The sequence below is a fragment of the Ochotona curzoniae genome, unplaced genomic scaffold (assembly GCF_017591425.1).
Source record: "Ochotona curzoniae isolate NIBS_2020 unplaced genomic scaffold, NIBS_Ocur_1.0 scaffold_2587, whole genome shotgun sequence".
In the NCBI taxonomy this organism is placed as follows: Eukaryota; Metazoa; Chordata; class Mammalia; order Lagomorpha; family Ochotonidae; genus Ochotona; species Ochotona curzoniae.
In genome coordinates, this window is record NW_024467096.1 from 6,471,242 (window position 1) to 6,484,770 (window position 13,529).

General features: G+C 37.8%; 1 protein-coding gene across 23 annotated transcripts in view; it reads right to left on the bottom strand.

Moving 5' to 3' along the window:
* DLG1 (discs large MAGUK scaffold protein 1) overlaps nucleotides 1–13,529 on the bottom strand; it is a 198,213-nt gene that overhangs the window by 129,519 nt on the left and 55,165 nt on the right. For all 23 annotated transcript variants that reach the window (XM_041002724.1, XM_041002720.1, XM_041002722.1 and 20 more), the window contains one exon: nucleotides 3,625–3,789. In XM_041002724.1, coding sequence (XP_040858658.1) covers nucleotides 3,625–3,789 — 165 coding nt within the window. The remainder of the gene's footprint in view (nucleotides 1–3,624; nucleotides 3,790–13,529) is intronic.

The following is a 13,529-nucleotide window of genomic DNA, read 5'->3' on the forward strand; positions in this document are numbered from 1 at the left end:
GTGGGAAAGGTCTGTCTTATCTTTAGAAAAAGCTGTGAGGGTCATAATCCTGTATTATTTTTCTTAATCATTCATTCTATGCATAATAATTAAATCATTCCTTATGTAGAGGATGAGTATTTCAAAGCAGATACCAAAAGGTCAAGTAAAATTGGCTTTTTATTCTTTTCCCATGAAGAAATTAGGAACAAATGAGTCAGATTAAGGAAACAAGTGTGTATGCTAAAATAATAATGCTCTGTTCTCAATACTGAAAATATGTATCTCTCATTTCAGACAGGAATAAATAGAACAACGTCTGAAATTTACTTTAAAATAACACAGAGTGTTGCTGTGTGCTTTTCAGCTGTCTCCACAGATTACAAATATTTAAAGTTTGGCATCCTAGGCAAAATTAAGCCAGAATCTCTGACATCAATAATTCTTTGAAGGATTTATTTATTTATTTTGAAAGTCAAAATAAATGTGTGTGAGAGAGACTGAGAAACAGAGACAAAAACAGAGAGAGAATCTTCCAACCATTGGTTGTCCTCATATGGCAACAGTGTAGGCCAGACCCAAGTCAGGAGTTTCATCCGGGTTTCCCACAATGTTGGCCTCAGAGATCAATCAGTCTCAATATTCCCTAGGTAATTCTCATGCCCAGCCTTGGTTGAGAACTATTACTCTACAAAGAATCCATTACCCAAATTAGGAATTCACATTTTGAAATTTATTTGCTAGTTTTTTATTAGATTTCTATTTGGAGGTAACTGCTTTAAGATTTTTGTTAAATTATTCTTTGATAAAATTACTGGCCTATCAAATGCCAAGGTGGGATTTAATCAGTGAAATTCAGTATTCCAGCTATCTAGACTGAACAAATTGTCACGTTAGACCTTTGTATAAGGGTAGGACATGAGTGTAAAGAGGACGCCTACAGGATGGCACCTTAGCCCAAGACATATAGAAATGTTGATAAAAAAGATTTTATCACTGAAATATTTTTAAATTCATCTTACAGTAAGCAAATAATTTTATATAAAAATAGGCAGCTGTGGTTCCATTAGATTTTTTTTAAAGATACACATCCCCCAAAAAAAGACACACAAAAAAATTCATGCATAATAGCTCATTAATGCAACCATACATACATCACTTAGTAACTACCAAAATGCCCACCAATAGATTAAGAGTGATCAGTGAACAAACTGGCTTTGGCCAATACACAATCACAATAACCACAAATTCAAAACATCAGAAATGAAAGGATTATACACACCCTGGGAGAGGTTTAGTCTAAACAAAGAAAGAAATTAGATTAATTCAGTCATCAAAACAGGCAAAGGGTGACAAGAACAGCATACAGAACAAGAGGGAGTATTTAGACTTCAAATGTTCTAATGCATAAGAGAAGAGATACACTGTCTGTCTCTCAAAAATTAAAAAAAAAAAGAAAGAAAGAAAAAGAAAAAACAGTATCTAGTAACTTCATAGTTTCTTTGGTTAAATACACACATTAAAAATTTTAAAGAGAAGCCAAATTATTAATTTCCAAGCTAAATAAAAGGGAGAAATGTGATGCAAAAAATATAAGCCAGAAGAAAATACAAGAGGAATAAAATCTCCTACATTTAAAATTAAGAAACTTCTGGGCTCTGAGGGATCCAGAAGAACTTCCTGTCTCCTGGCTTTGGATCAGCCCAGCTCTGGTGTTTGCGGCTACTTGGGGAGTGAACTAGAGGACAGAAGATCTTTATCTCTCCTCCTCTCTGTAAATCTGCCTTTCCAATAAAAATAAATAAATCTTCAAAAAAACGTAACAGACTTCTACACAACTTATTGGGCACACACAAAGTCATGGCAGAATCGAACAAAAATGTTAGGATATAAAATATATTACATATTAAAACTTGTGGAGTATCATAGCTAAAGTTCTTTTCCAAGAAAATTTATAAATTCTCATATTATTAGAAAAAGGCAGCTGATAATTAGTGCAATAAGCAACTTGCTCAAAATCAGAGAGAGATACAACAGAACTCAAGGAAAGCAGAAGGAAAACAAATAATATAAAGAGGGTAAAGCAAGAAAGAGAAAAGATTGATCTCTACCACTAACAGCTAACTGGTTTGTGACTGCTGTCTCACTGAAGGATCAGATTGCTGTTACACATCACAATGCCTGACATGTGAGCTATCCTGTATGTACAATGTATGTCCATCAACATGTATGCTTACATATATGTGTAAGGAAAACAGGAAAGTGTGAACGTGGACAAGGGTACTAGTACAAGGGATAAGAACACAATTTCTTTGCTTTTGAAAAAAAGAGATGGTTCCTTGAAAAGACCACTTCTGAAAATGATCCTCTGGCAAGAATGATTTACCAGAAACAAAATCATATAATGCTGCCAAAACAGTACCAGAAATAAAAAAGAGGTATGTCTACAAATGACAGGATATTATGAAAAATAATCTCAAAATGCATGTGACTCAGAACATTCCTAGAAAAACAGCACAGCAAAAGCAACTGTTAATAGGGCTAAATTATACTATAATCTCCAATTTTTTTAGTGAATAGCATAAAATCATCTCTTGAAGATAAATATAAAGCCCAAGTAGATTTTATTAGCAACTTTATTAGCAAGAAACAATCCTCATTCATACAATACATACAACCAGCAAAGGAATGGTATTCAGAAAAAAAAAAAACTTTCACAAGTCAGCAAAAAAAGAGAGAGAGAGAGAGAGAGAGACGATCCAACACAGAGATGAGCAAAAATTCTAAATAGGCATATAAAAGAATAGAAGTGCAAATAAGTCATATATCTACCTCATTAGTAAACAGGGAAATTCACATTAAAAAATATTGATATCACACAAAACTGAAACAATGGGAAAAATAAGAATACCACATGTTGATGAGGATATGGATTAAAAACTATCACACTATTGTAATATGTCCTGCTATTACAAATGAAAATTGAGTGACTAATTTAAATAATATGGCATGTCCTATGAAAATGTACACACACACACCTATGGACTAGTTTTCAATTTACCTTTTATACTACTAATTACATGAAAATAAATTTAATGTCTATTTAAAAAGTATGTTACACTATACTCACAAGGTTGAAAGCTCTATAGCAAAGAAACTAAATAATGAATCTTAGATATACGTAGAGCACAAAAGGCACGCTAAAGATTATTCTATAAAGTACCACTTCAAATGTATAAAGTTGAAAATGCGCAAAATAAACAAAGCATTGATATGAGATCTAAACATATCATGGGATTTTATTGGGGGAAATGCCAAACTCAAATTTGTGGCTGCTTCTGAGATAACATATGGAAACCTGAAGATATTATTAAGTGCTATTTTAAACAAGTGCTTAAAAATATCTCAGTGCGTCTTATTTGAAATACCTTTCTTCATCATAGATTTCAATCATTAAATACATTAATTTAAAAACGTTTGAAAAATATTGACAAACTCCTTGATATCATAACTATAGGGCTAGAATCAATTAAGGAGGGGAATATACTAAAGAATAGCACAAGCTATAACTTAAAGAAAAATAATACATAATACATACATAATAATACATAATTCAGAGCAAAAAAACATAGAAAGTTATCCTACCTTTACTGGAGAAATATGAGCATGAGAAACAAATCCATGCACATTCTCAATTTCTGACAGGTTCTTCTCTGAGACATGGACTAACTCTGGACCGAGTGCCTCATTGGTGATCTGCGGGGACAGGTGCTCTGGAGGAGGTGTATCTTCATCCTGATATCGGTATTTCTGTAAAGAAAAATGCTATGTATTAAGAAGCACTGGAATACGGTTTTTCTAACTTGCCACTCAAAACACTTTACAATATGAAAAGTATATTTTTGTTGTTTAATACATCAACTATAAAGGAAATGGGATGTCATTTTACAAGTTATATCAATGTTAACAAAATCACTTATTAAAATTAAATGATGAAAAAACAATGATTTACCCATTTCTCACTCAGTATCTTTTGAACCTATATCTCTAGGACAAGTGCACACGAAAATTCAGTTACTCATCAAAATTAGTCTGCCTTTCTTACTCAGTTCACTTTTACAAAAATGAGTCTAGTAGATATCATTTTCCTTTAATCTACAAAATAATCTGTCAGTACAAAATTCTATACAAACTATCTTCAAAGGATTAACATAGTCTTAAGGAAACTAAGTGTATTTCAAATTACAAACAAAAAATTACATACATACATACATAAACACACAGGAGTAAGTAATCTGAGCATTTTTAAGTAGTGTATTTATTTAAAAATATTATACATACATAAGCATCTCAATGTATACAAGGATATTTCAGAGTTCATGGGGAACAGGTGTTTGGCACAGCAGTTTAACTTGGAATGCCTACATGTCTAATTGGAGTGCCTGGCTTGGAGTGCCAGTTCTGCTTCCGATTTCCGATTTCAGCTTCTTGATAATGCATGCACTGGGAGGCAGTGATGAGGATTAAATAGTTGGATCTCTGCAGCCACAGGGAGGTTGGGATTGAGTTCCAGGCTCCTGGCTGCCACCTGACTCAGCATGGTTGCTGCAGCCTTTGCTGAGTGAACCGGCCAATGAAAGTTAGTCTTCTCTTTCTGTGCCTGTGTATTTCTCTCTCTGCCTTTCAAATAAATGAAAGCTAAGTATATTTTTTAAGCTAACTAAAAAATATTAAGGATTCTTATATTTAGTTTAATGGAAAAATGCAATTAAGACAAGTTTCTTTTGGTGCAAAAATTCTGAAATTTCTTGCAGGCTTTGTTTTTCTTCTTTAAATAACACATTTCCCATTAACTTTTGAAAAACCTGTTTTAGTGTGCAGAAGAATATCCATATCCATGAATGTACATACGTAATTTGAAGCAATCTGAAAGAAACTAATACAAAACAAGGGCCATTCTGTAATAAAGAAATCAGTGTAAACTTACATCCTTTACCTCTTAATATGTAAATTTCCTTTTTGCTCAGTTTTACTCCCTATAATTACTGTAAAACCCAAAGGTGACTTGCAGGGATTTCCAGTAAAATCACTACACATTCATGAGATCATTTAATGTGGCTCCTTGCCTTTCACATTTCCTCCCAACTGGCCGTTGGATGAAATAATTTAGTTTCATTTTCAATCCTACTTTTACAGTCAAATGATTTTTATTATGTGTGCCAAAACGATTCAACAGGGGGAAAAATAATTTCTACAAGTAATACTGGGACAATCATACTCAGAAGACCAAAATCAAACCTTTCTTATACACTACATATAATAATTATCTAAAAATGCACAATATGCAGCTAAAAATAAATCAACAGCAAAATAAAACAGCTAAATCATAAGTCTTGAAAGAAAATCTAAATGTAAATATTTTCACCTCAGACAATGGTTTCTTAGATATGTATTTAAAGCATCAGCAACCAGAGGAAAAAAATACAGAGAAGCTGAACTTCCTCAAGAATGAAAAGGCACTCATCAAAAGGCACTATGCAAGCGAGTAAAGGGAAACACTGACAAATAGGGTCCAGCGTGGTTGCTTACGACTGAAGTCCTCACCTTGAAGGCACCAGGATCCCACATGGGTGCTAGTTCTAATCCCAGCAGCCTTGTTTCCCATCCAGCTCCCTGCTTGTGGCCTGGGAAAGCAGTCGAGGATAGCACAAAACCTTGGGACCTTGCACCCCCGTGGGAGACCAGGAAGAGGATCCTGACTCCTGGCTTTGGATCAGCACAGCTCTGGCCGTTGAGGCCAATTGGGGAGTGAATCATCGGATGGAAGATCTTCCTCTCTGCATATCTGACTTTGCAATAAAAATAAATAAATCTTTAAAAAAATAAAAACCACTGACAAATAAAATACTTGATAAGAATCTAAGAATAAGAAACTCAAGAATAAAGACAGCTCAACTTTAAAACGGAAATTTATCCAAAGATAGAAAAATGGCCAATAAGCACATAAAAAGATGTTTAACGTCATTAGTCACTACAAAAATGCAAATCAAAACCATAATGCAATACTACTTCCTATCCAATATGATGGCTTTAATAAAAAAGTCTCCCCAGCTGTAGGTTGCCCTGTAACTAGGTAAGTGTTACATTGTTAGGAGAAAAGCAGCCAACAGCTGGTGAGCATTCTTGGCCGGAATAATGCCAAATAAAATATGTCCTTATGATTGGCTATTCTTTTGTCTTTTTTATAAAGATCTGGGGAAGGAGGTTGAGTCACTGGCCAGGTTTGTAACCATGTGGTAGTAGTGGAGAAAGAGGGGAAGGGAGGTGTGCATTGCTAGGAGCTGGGGTACTAAGGATGATGGGTGAGAATGGGGATCACTGAGGGCTCATTTCACATACAAAAAATGATTCCAGCGGGCTTTAATGGATTGAGCCACTGCACCCTCAGGTAACTGGGGAGATCAAAAGTCAGAAATTGGATGGCTTTCTTGTGTCAGGCAGGCCAAAACACCCATCTGAATGAGAACCGGGGCTGGGGTTGGAACCATGCCAGGCAAGGTGCTGTAGGTGCCAGCACTCAGAAGAGCTGGGACTAGAGGTGCGGGTATCCTCAACTTGGCTGCAGCATTCACTGGTACAAAAATAAATGAGGAGTCCTGGGGTGGGCTGGGACAGGCTGCAGCATTTGCCAGCACACTAGAAAACAGATTCTGGGGATGGCCTGAAAGGCATCTTCAGGGGTCTCTCAACTAGGCAATAACATCCGGCAGCAAACATAGAGGTCAGGTATGGGAGAGGGCCTGCTTACGGTTCTTGAGGATCACTCCAAGCAGGCTGTGCTGGGCTGCAACACTCACTGGCATTATGCAAGAGCTGGGATTGTGATCAACTCAGTTGGGGCTCCCTCACTTGATCTGTAACCTCACGGAACACTACATGGATGTCTGCTCTGGTCTTAAAGTACATGTTTTGGGACTGGGTTGCCCCTCATTTCTGATTCTGTGTAAGTAAGGGGATGCCCAGGCCCGGCGCGGTGGCACAAGTGGTTAAGGTCCTCGCCTTGCATGCCCGGGATCCCATATGGGCGCCGGTTCTAATCCCGGCAGCCCCGCTTCCCTTCCAGCTCCCTGCCTGTGGCCTGGGAAAGCAGTCAAGGACGGCCCAAAGCTTTGGGACCCTGCACCCACGTGTAGGAGACCCAGAAGAGGCTCCTGGCTTCGGATTGGCATAGTATCAGCTGTTGCGCTCACTCACTTGGGGAGTGAATCATCGGACGGAAGATCTTCCTCTCTGTCTCTCCTCTCTGTATATCCGCCTTTCCAATACAAAAATAATAAAAATAAATCTTTAAAAAAGAAAAAAAGAAAGGGGATGCCCATGAAAGACTAGACAGCTGGCCTCTCTGATTGAACAGGACAAGAGATGGAAAGAATAGCAGGTTAAACAACTCAACAGACTAAATTCTCCAGCAAGCATCTAAGACCATGGACATACTAAAACAGACATAGACAGCTGGCAAGCAATGAAGCCAACAAGTTTTCAGAACAACTGAGACTACTCAAGTAACACCGTCAGGATTCTTCCCTCTATCAGGGTTCCTGCGACAAAAGCAGGGGATCATTTCTGTCCTGTGCACTGATACAATCTGGCAGAAGGAGCAGCACATTGTAGTCATAAGAGGGCAGGGTCTTTTCCCTCACCCAATTTCCCTATCATTCCCTCCCATCCTACCCAGAGACTTTCATGGGTTTTCAATCCCTGCACCTACGCAACAAACATTGAAAAATAAATAAATTTAAATTTCAAAAAATTAAAAAGACTGACAACAACAGGAATTGCTATGGATGTGGAAAATGGGAAACCCTCAGACATTGCTAGTGAAGATATAAAAGGGCACATCTACTTTAGAAAAGTTAGACAATTCCTCAAAAGGCTACACAGAATTCCTATATAACCACTACTTAGTTTAAACACAAGAGAATTAAAAAGGTAAATCCGCATGAAAAGTACTCTGGCAAAAATACTCCTCGTGACACTATTTATGAGAGTGCTTCTACCTTCAAAGTGGAAACAACTCAAATATCAATCAATTCAGAATAACTATATAATAGCCATACAATGGAATGTTATCCAATTACAATTACAAATGGAACACAGTGAGACCTGTGTTGTGTTGCCACAGACTGCAGATCCAGGATCCCATATAAGAATGTCTATTTGAGTACCAGCTGCTTTATTTCCCATCCAACTTCCTATGGAGATGCCATAGGTAGTAGAAGAATGGCCCAAGTATTTGAGTCCTTGCCACTCACATAGGGGAGCAGAATGGACTCTGTCTCCTATGTTCAGCTTCGCCCAGGCCTGACTATTATAGCTAAGTGGGGAATGAATTATCTTATGGAAGAGCTCTCTTAGTTGCTGATGTTTTTGCCTTTCAAACAAACAAATCTTATTTTAAAAAATGAAGTATGTTGATACATGTTACTACTTGGATCCACAAAATGTTGTCTGATAAAAGCCAGACACAAAAAGCCACATATTACTTAATTCTAATTATATGAACTTTTCAGAATTGGCAAATCTATACAGCCAATAGATTGTTTTTTTTCAAGGACTGAGGAGAGGCAGAAATGAGAGTTAATTGCTACTGGGTATAGAATTTTTCTTTGCAGTGATGAAAACATTCTACAATTAGTAGCAGTACTTGCACCAAATTTATAAAGGATAAACTGTAAGGTATGTTACTGTCTTAATTTAAAATGTATTTTTATGAATTAATGAATTACATATTTTTTATTTAAATCCAATGTAAATACCCTTTTGAATCATAAAATGCCTTATCTCTAAAGTCACTGGAGTTGTCTTAATGTCTGAATTTCCTAATGCTAACACAATAAAACATGACTTAACTAAAAGTAAACTTAATACTTAATGATCCGAGAAAGGTGGTGGCAGCATTCCATATGATGCTGGTTGAAGTCCTAGCTGCTCCACTTCTAATCTAGTTCTCTGCTTATGGCCTGGGAAAGTAATGAAAGGATGGTCAGAGTCTTCAGGCCTCTGTATCCAGCTGGGGGACTGGAAGAAGCACCTGGCTCCTGACTTCAGATCAGCTTAGTTCTAGCCATTGTGAGCATTTGAGGAGTGATCCTGTGGATAGAAGTTCTTTCTTTCTGCCTCTCTCTGTAACTCTCAAGTAAAATAAATAAGCCTTTAAAGGGAGGAGAGGATGCTCCCGGCGGTTCATGTGAATTAACAGGAGAGAAAATATTTCCAAGTAATTTTTCACGTCCACCTTTACACTGGACAGCAATATTCATCTTCATTTATTATTATCTCTTTTTAACATTTATTTTTTATTTTTATTGGAAAGGCGGATATACAGAGAGGAAGATCTTCCATCTGATGATTCACTCCCCAAGCAGTCCCAACGGCTGGAGCTGAGCCAATCTGAAGCCAGGAGCCTCTTCCAGGTCTCCCATGTTGGTGCAGGGTCCCAAGGCTTTGGGCTGTCCTGGACTGCTTTCCCAGACCACAGGCAGGGAGCTGCATGGGAAGCAGGGTTGCGGGGATTAGAACCAGCGCCCATATGGGATCCCGGTGCATGCAAGGCGAGGATCTTAACCACTGCGCTATCACTCCGGGACCCAATTATTATTATCTTAAGTTTGATCTCAACCCATTATCAAAAAGTTTTAAGTGAAATTTTTATATAAAATCAATTTGCTAGAATAGGATGTAGCAAACTAAGCCCTCCATAAATACTGACCGCATCTAGTGTAACTCATTAAAAAGGATTACACATAGTGCTACCAGTGGTGAATAAACAGAAATATCAGTATGACAAAAGCTGAGCATTTAATTAACAGCAATTTAGTATTATTCGATAAACCCTGTGCTTCAAAAAAAATCACTGCACAAAAGATTATCTAGCAAGTGACAAGGGAGAAAATGTGTAGCTAGAATAGAAAACATCCACATGAGTTAAATGAAATCATAACGCTATGGTATCAAATTCTTTCATAACATAAAACTGAGGAGTCACAAAAAGAAAAAAAACTATCAATAAGGCCAAAACTCACAACGCTAAAAGCTGTGGGGAAAAAAATGTGACTTTAATCCATATATTTTAGATACTACAAACTACAAATCCCTGAGGAAAAAAAATGCAAAAATTTATATGATCATTCCAAGAAATGAGTCAATTTCATACTGATTCCCAGAAAACTAGAAAATCAGAGAAACATCTAAATCTCAATCTGACACAAGGAATCTATAAAAGTACAACACACTTTTTTTTCAGCTATCAAATTTTTTTTCTATTTTAATTTCATGATATAATTCCATAGGCTCTGAGACTTCCCTTACTCCCTCTCCAAATTCCCTCCCTCTAATGATTTCCCCCATATTGTTACAATATAGTCCTTAACAAGCAGTCATAAGTCCATCATTCGGTTATTTAAGTATATACTGAAATTGTGGGTAGACAGTGGCAGACAGTTCAGCATCCTACTGTCAACAGTTTCACTAGGAGTCCATCTTTGACTTGAAAGTAGAGATGCATACTGCATTGTATCTTCACATCCAGATATGATACTATTACAGTCACTATACATTCACTTAAATAAAAAGCCATAAAAAATCAGTAACAGAAATAAAATTTTAAAAATTACAACAACATGGAGTTAGATAACATGTTACTGAAAAGTCAATGCATTGATGAAGAAATAAAGAAAACAAAAACCTTCTTGGAGAAAGTGATGTTACTGCATGACTCATATATGGTATCTGTCCTTTGTGGATTCACTTATTTCACTAGGCATAATGGTCTTAGTTTGGACCATTTGGTTGCAAATGGTAGAATTTCATTCTTTTAAACGGCTGAGCAGTATTTCATGGAGTAGATGTACCACAGTTTTGGGTTTTTTTTTTTTTAAGATTTATTTATTTTCATTACAAAGTCAGATAAAGAGAGAGGAGCAGAGACAGAAAGGAAGATCTTCTGTCCGATGATTCACTCCCCAAGTGACTACAACTGCCAGTGCTACGCCGATCTGAAGCCGGGAACCAGGAACCTCCTCCAGTTCTTCCACATGGGTGTAGGGTCCCAAGGCTTTGGGCTGTCCTTGACTGCTTTCCCAGGCCACAAGCAGGGAGCTGGATGGGAAGTGGAGCTGCAGGGATTAGAACCAGCACCCATATGGGATCCCGGTGCATTCAAGGTGAGGACTTTAGCCACTAGGCCACACCGCCAGGCCCAGTACCACAGTTTCTTTATCCACTCCTCTTTGGACGAGTATCTAGGTTGTTTCCACATCTTTGCTATTGTAGATTGTATTGTTGTGAATACAGGATTACAGATCCCTTTCTCATATGAAGGTTTCATTTCCTTTGGATATATTCCTACGAGTGGGATAGCTAAGTCATATGACAGGTTTATTGGTAATTCTCTAAGCGCTCTCCATATTGATTTCCATGGTGGTTATACTGGCCTACACTCCCACTGGCAGTGAAGGAGGGTAATTTCTCCTCATATCCATGCCAGCGGCTTACAACATATATATTTCAGGGCCAAAGGTTGAATAGTCTATTAAAAGAGTGGACAAAGCAGAGGACACCACCATGTCCAGCGTTATGTAGAGAATTCTAACCTTAGCTAGAAGGCAAGTAAAAGAGAGAAGAGGTATACAAAACCCAGTAATGAAGAAGTGATGCTATTTGCAAGTGACATAATTGTTCACAATGAAATTCAAGGAACTATAAGACTACTAAAACAATGGCTAGATACAATATTAGTTAATCAAAAATCAAACATCTACAGAACAACCAGAAGGCAAAATCTTTTTTTAAAAATTTCACTTATAACAATTCTAGAAGAGATAAAACACTTTAGAATAAACAACACACAATGTACACAATGTCTTCAATGCAAATTACAGGACACTGCTAAAAGAAATTAATACCTAGGGAGAGCAAGATGGTGTAGCTGGTAAAGCCACCACCTATGGTACAGACACTTCATATGGGCACAAGTTTCAGCTCCACTGGCTGCTCCCCTTGTGATGCAGTTACTCACTACAGCACCTGGGAAAACAGTGGGAGATGGCTTGGCGGTTTGGGTCTACCTGAATTTTCAGAGGAGACCTGGAAAAGCTCCTGGCTCCTAGACACCTGAGTAGTGAACCAGCAGGCTGAATTTTCTCATCCCTTCTCTCTCTCAATCTCTCAAACACTGACCTTCAAATAAATGGATCTTTTTTATTTTAATTAATGCCTAAAGGAAAAAAATGTCCATTTGTAGATTAAGAGACTCAATATTGTTGAAAGGTTAGTTCATTTTTTTTTTTCAGAATGACCTATATATTCAATGTAGATCCAAACAGAATCCTGGTACGTTTTATAGAAACTAAGAAAATGACTATGAAATGTTGAAACACAAATAATCTAGAACAACTGAACTGAATTGGAAAAGAATAAAGTTGTAAGACTGAAGACTTATATTATCTGGTGTCAAGACAGTTCTAGATTGGGCAAAAAACGAAACAAGCAATGGAAGAACAAGAAAGAAAGAAACTCATACAAACACAAGCAATGATTTTTGACAAAATGCAAAGGCAAGTAAAGAGAGGAAAAGGCTTTTCAATGAACGATGCTAGAGCAACTGAAAGTACACATCACACCTCAGATCATGGGCAAACTGATTTGAAATGGATCAAGACCTATATGTAAAATCTAAGATAATGAAACTTACAGGAGGAAACAAGAAATTTCTTTGAAAAATTATCTAGACACAAAAAGCATAATGATCAAAGTTTGTGTTAAGTGGGCTCTATTTTTTTAAAAATTTATTTATTTTTTTAAATTATTTTTTAAAATTTTTATTGGAAAGGCGGATATAGAGAGAGGAGAGACAGAGAGGAAGATCTTCCATCCGATGATTCACTCCCCAGGCAGCCGCAACGGCTGGAGCTGAGCCAATCCGAAGCCAGGAGCCTCTTCCAGGTCTCCCACGCGGGTGCAGGGTCCCAAGGCTTTGGGCCGTCCTTGACTGCTTTCCCGGGTCACAGGCAGGCAGCTGGAAGGGAAGCAGGGCTGCCAGGATTAGAACTGGCGCCCATATGGGATCCCGGGCGTGCAAGGCGAGGACCTTAACCACTGCGCCACCGCGCCGGGCCCATAAAGATTTATTTATTTTCTACTGAAAGGTAGATCAGATTAATGGAGAGGAGAGATAGAAAGATCTTCCATCTGGTGGTTCACTCCACAAATGGCGGTAAGGACCAGAGCTAGAAGTTGATCCAAAGCCAAGAGGCAGGAGCTTTGTCCAGGTCTCCCACACAGGTGCAGGATCCCAAGACTTTGGGCCACCCTCTACTGCCTTCTCAAGCCAAAAGCAGGGAGCTGGAAGGGAAAAGGAGTATCAGGGACATGAACTGGCATCCATATGGGATCCCAGTGGTTGCAAGGCAAGGATTTTAGCCACTAAGCTATTGTGCTGGGCCCTAAGTGAGCTCTATTAAAATTTAGGCTCTGTAGACCACAGCACCTGC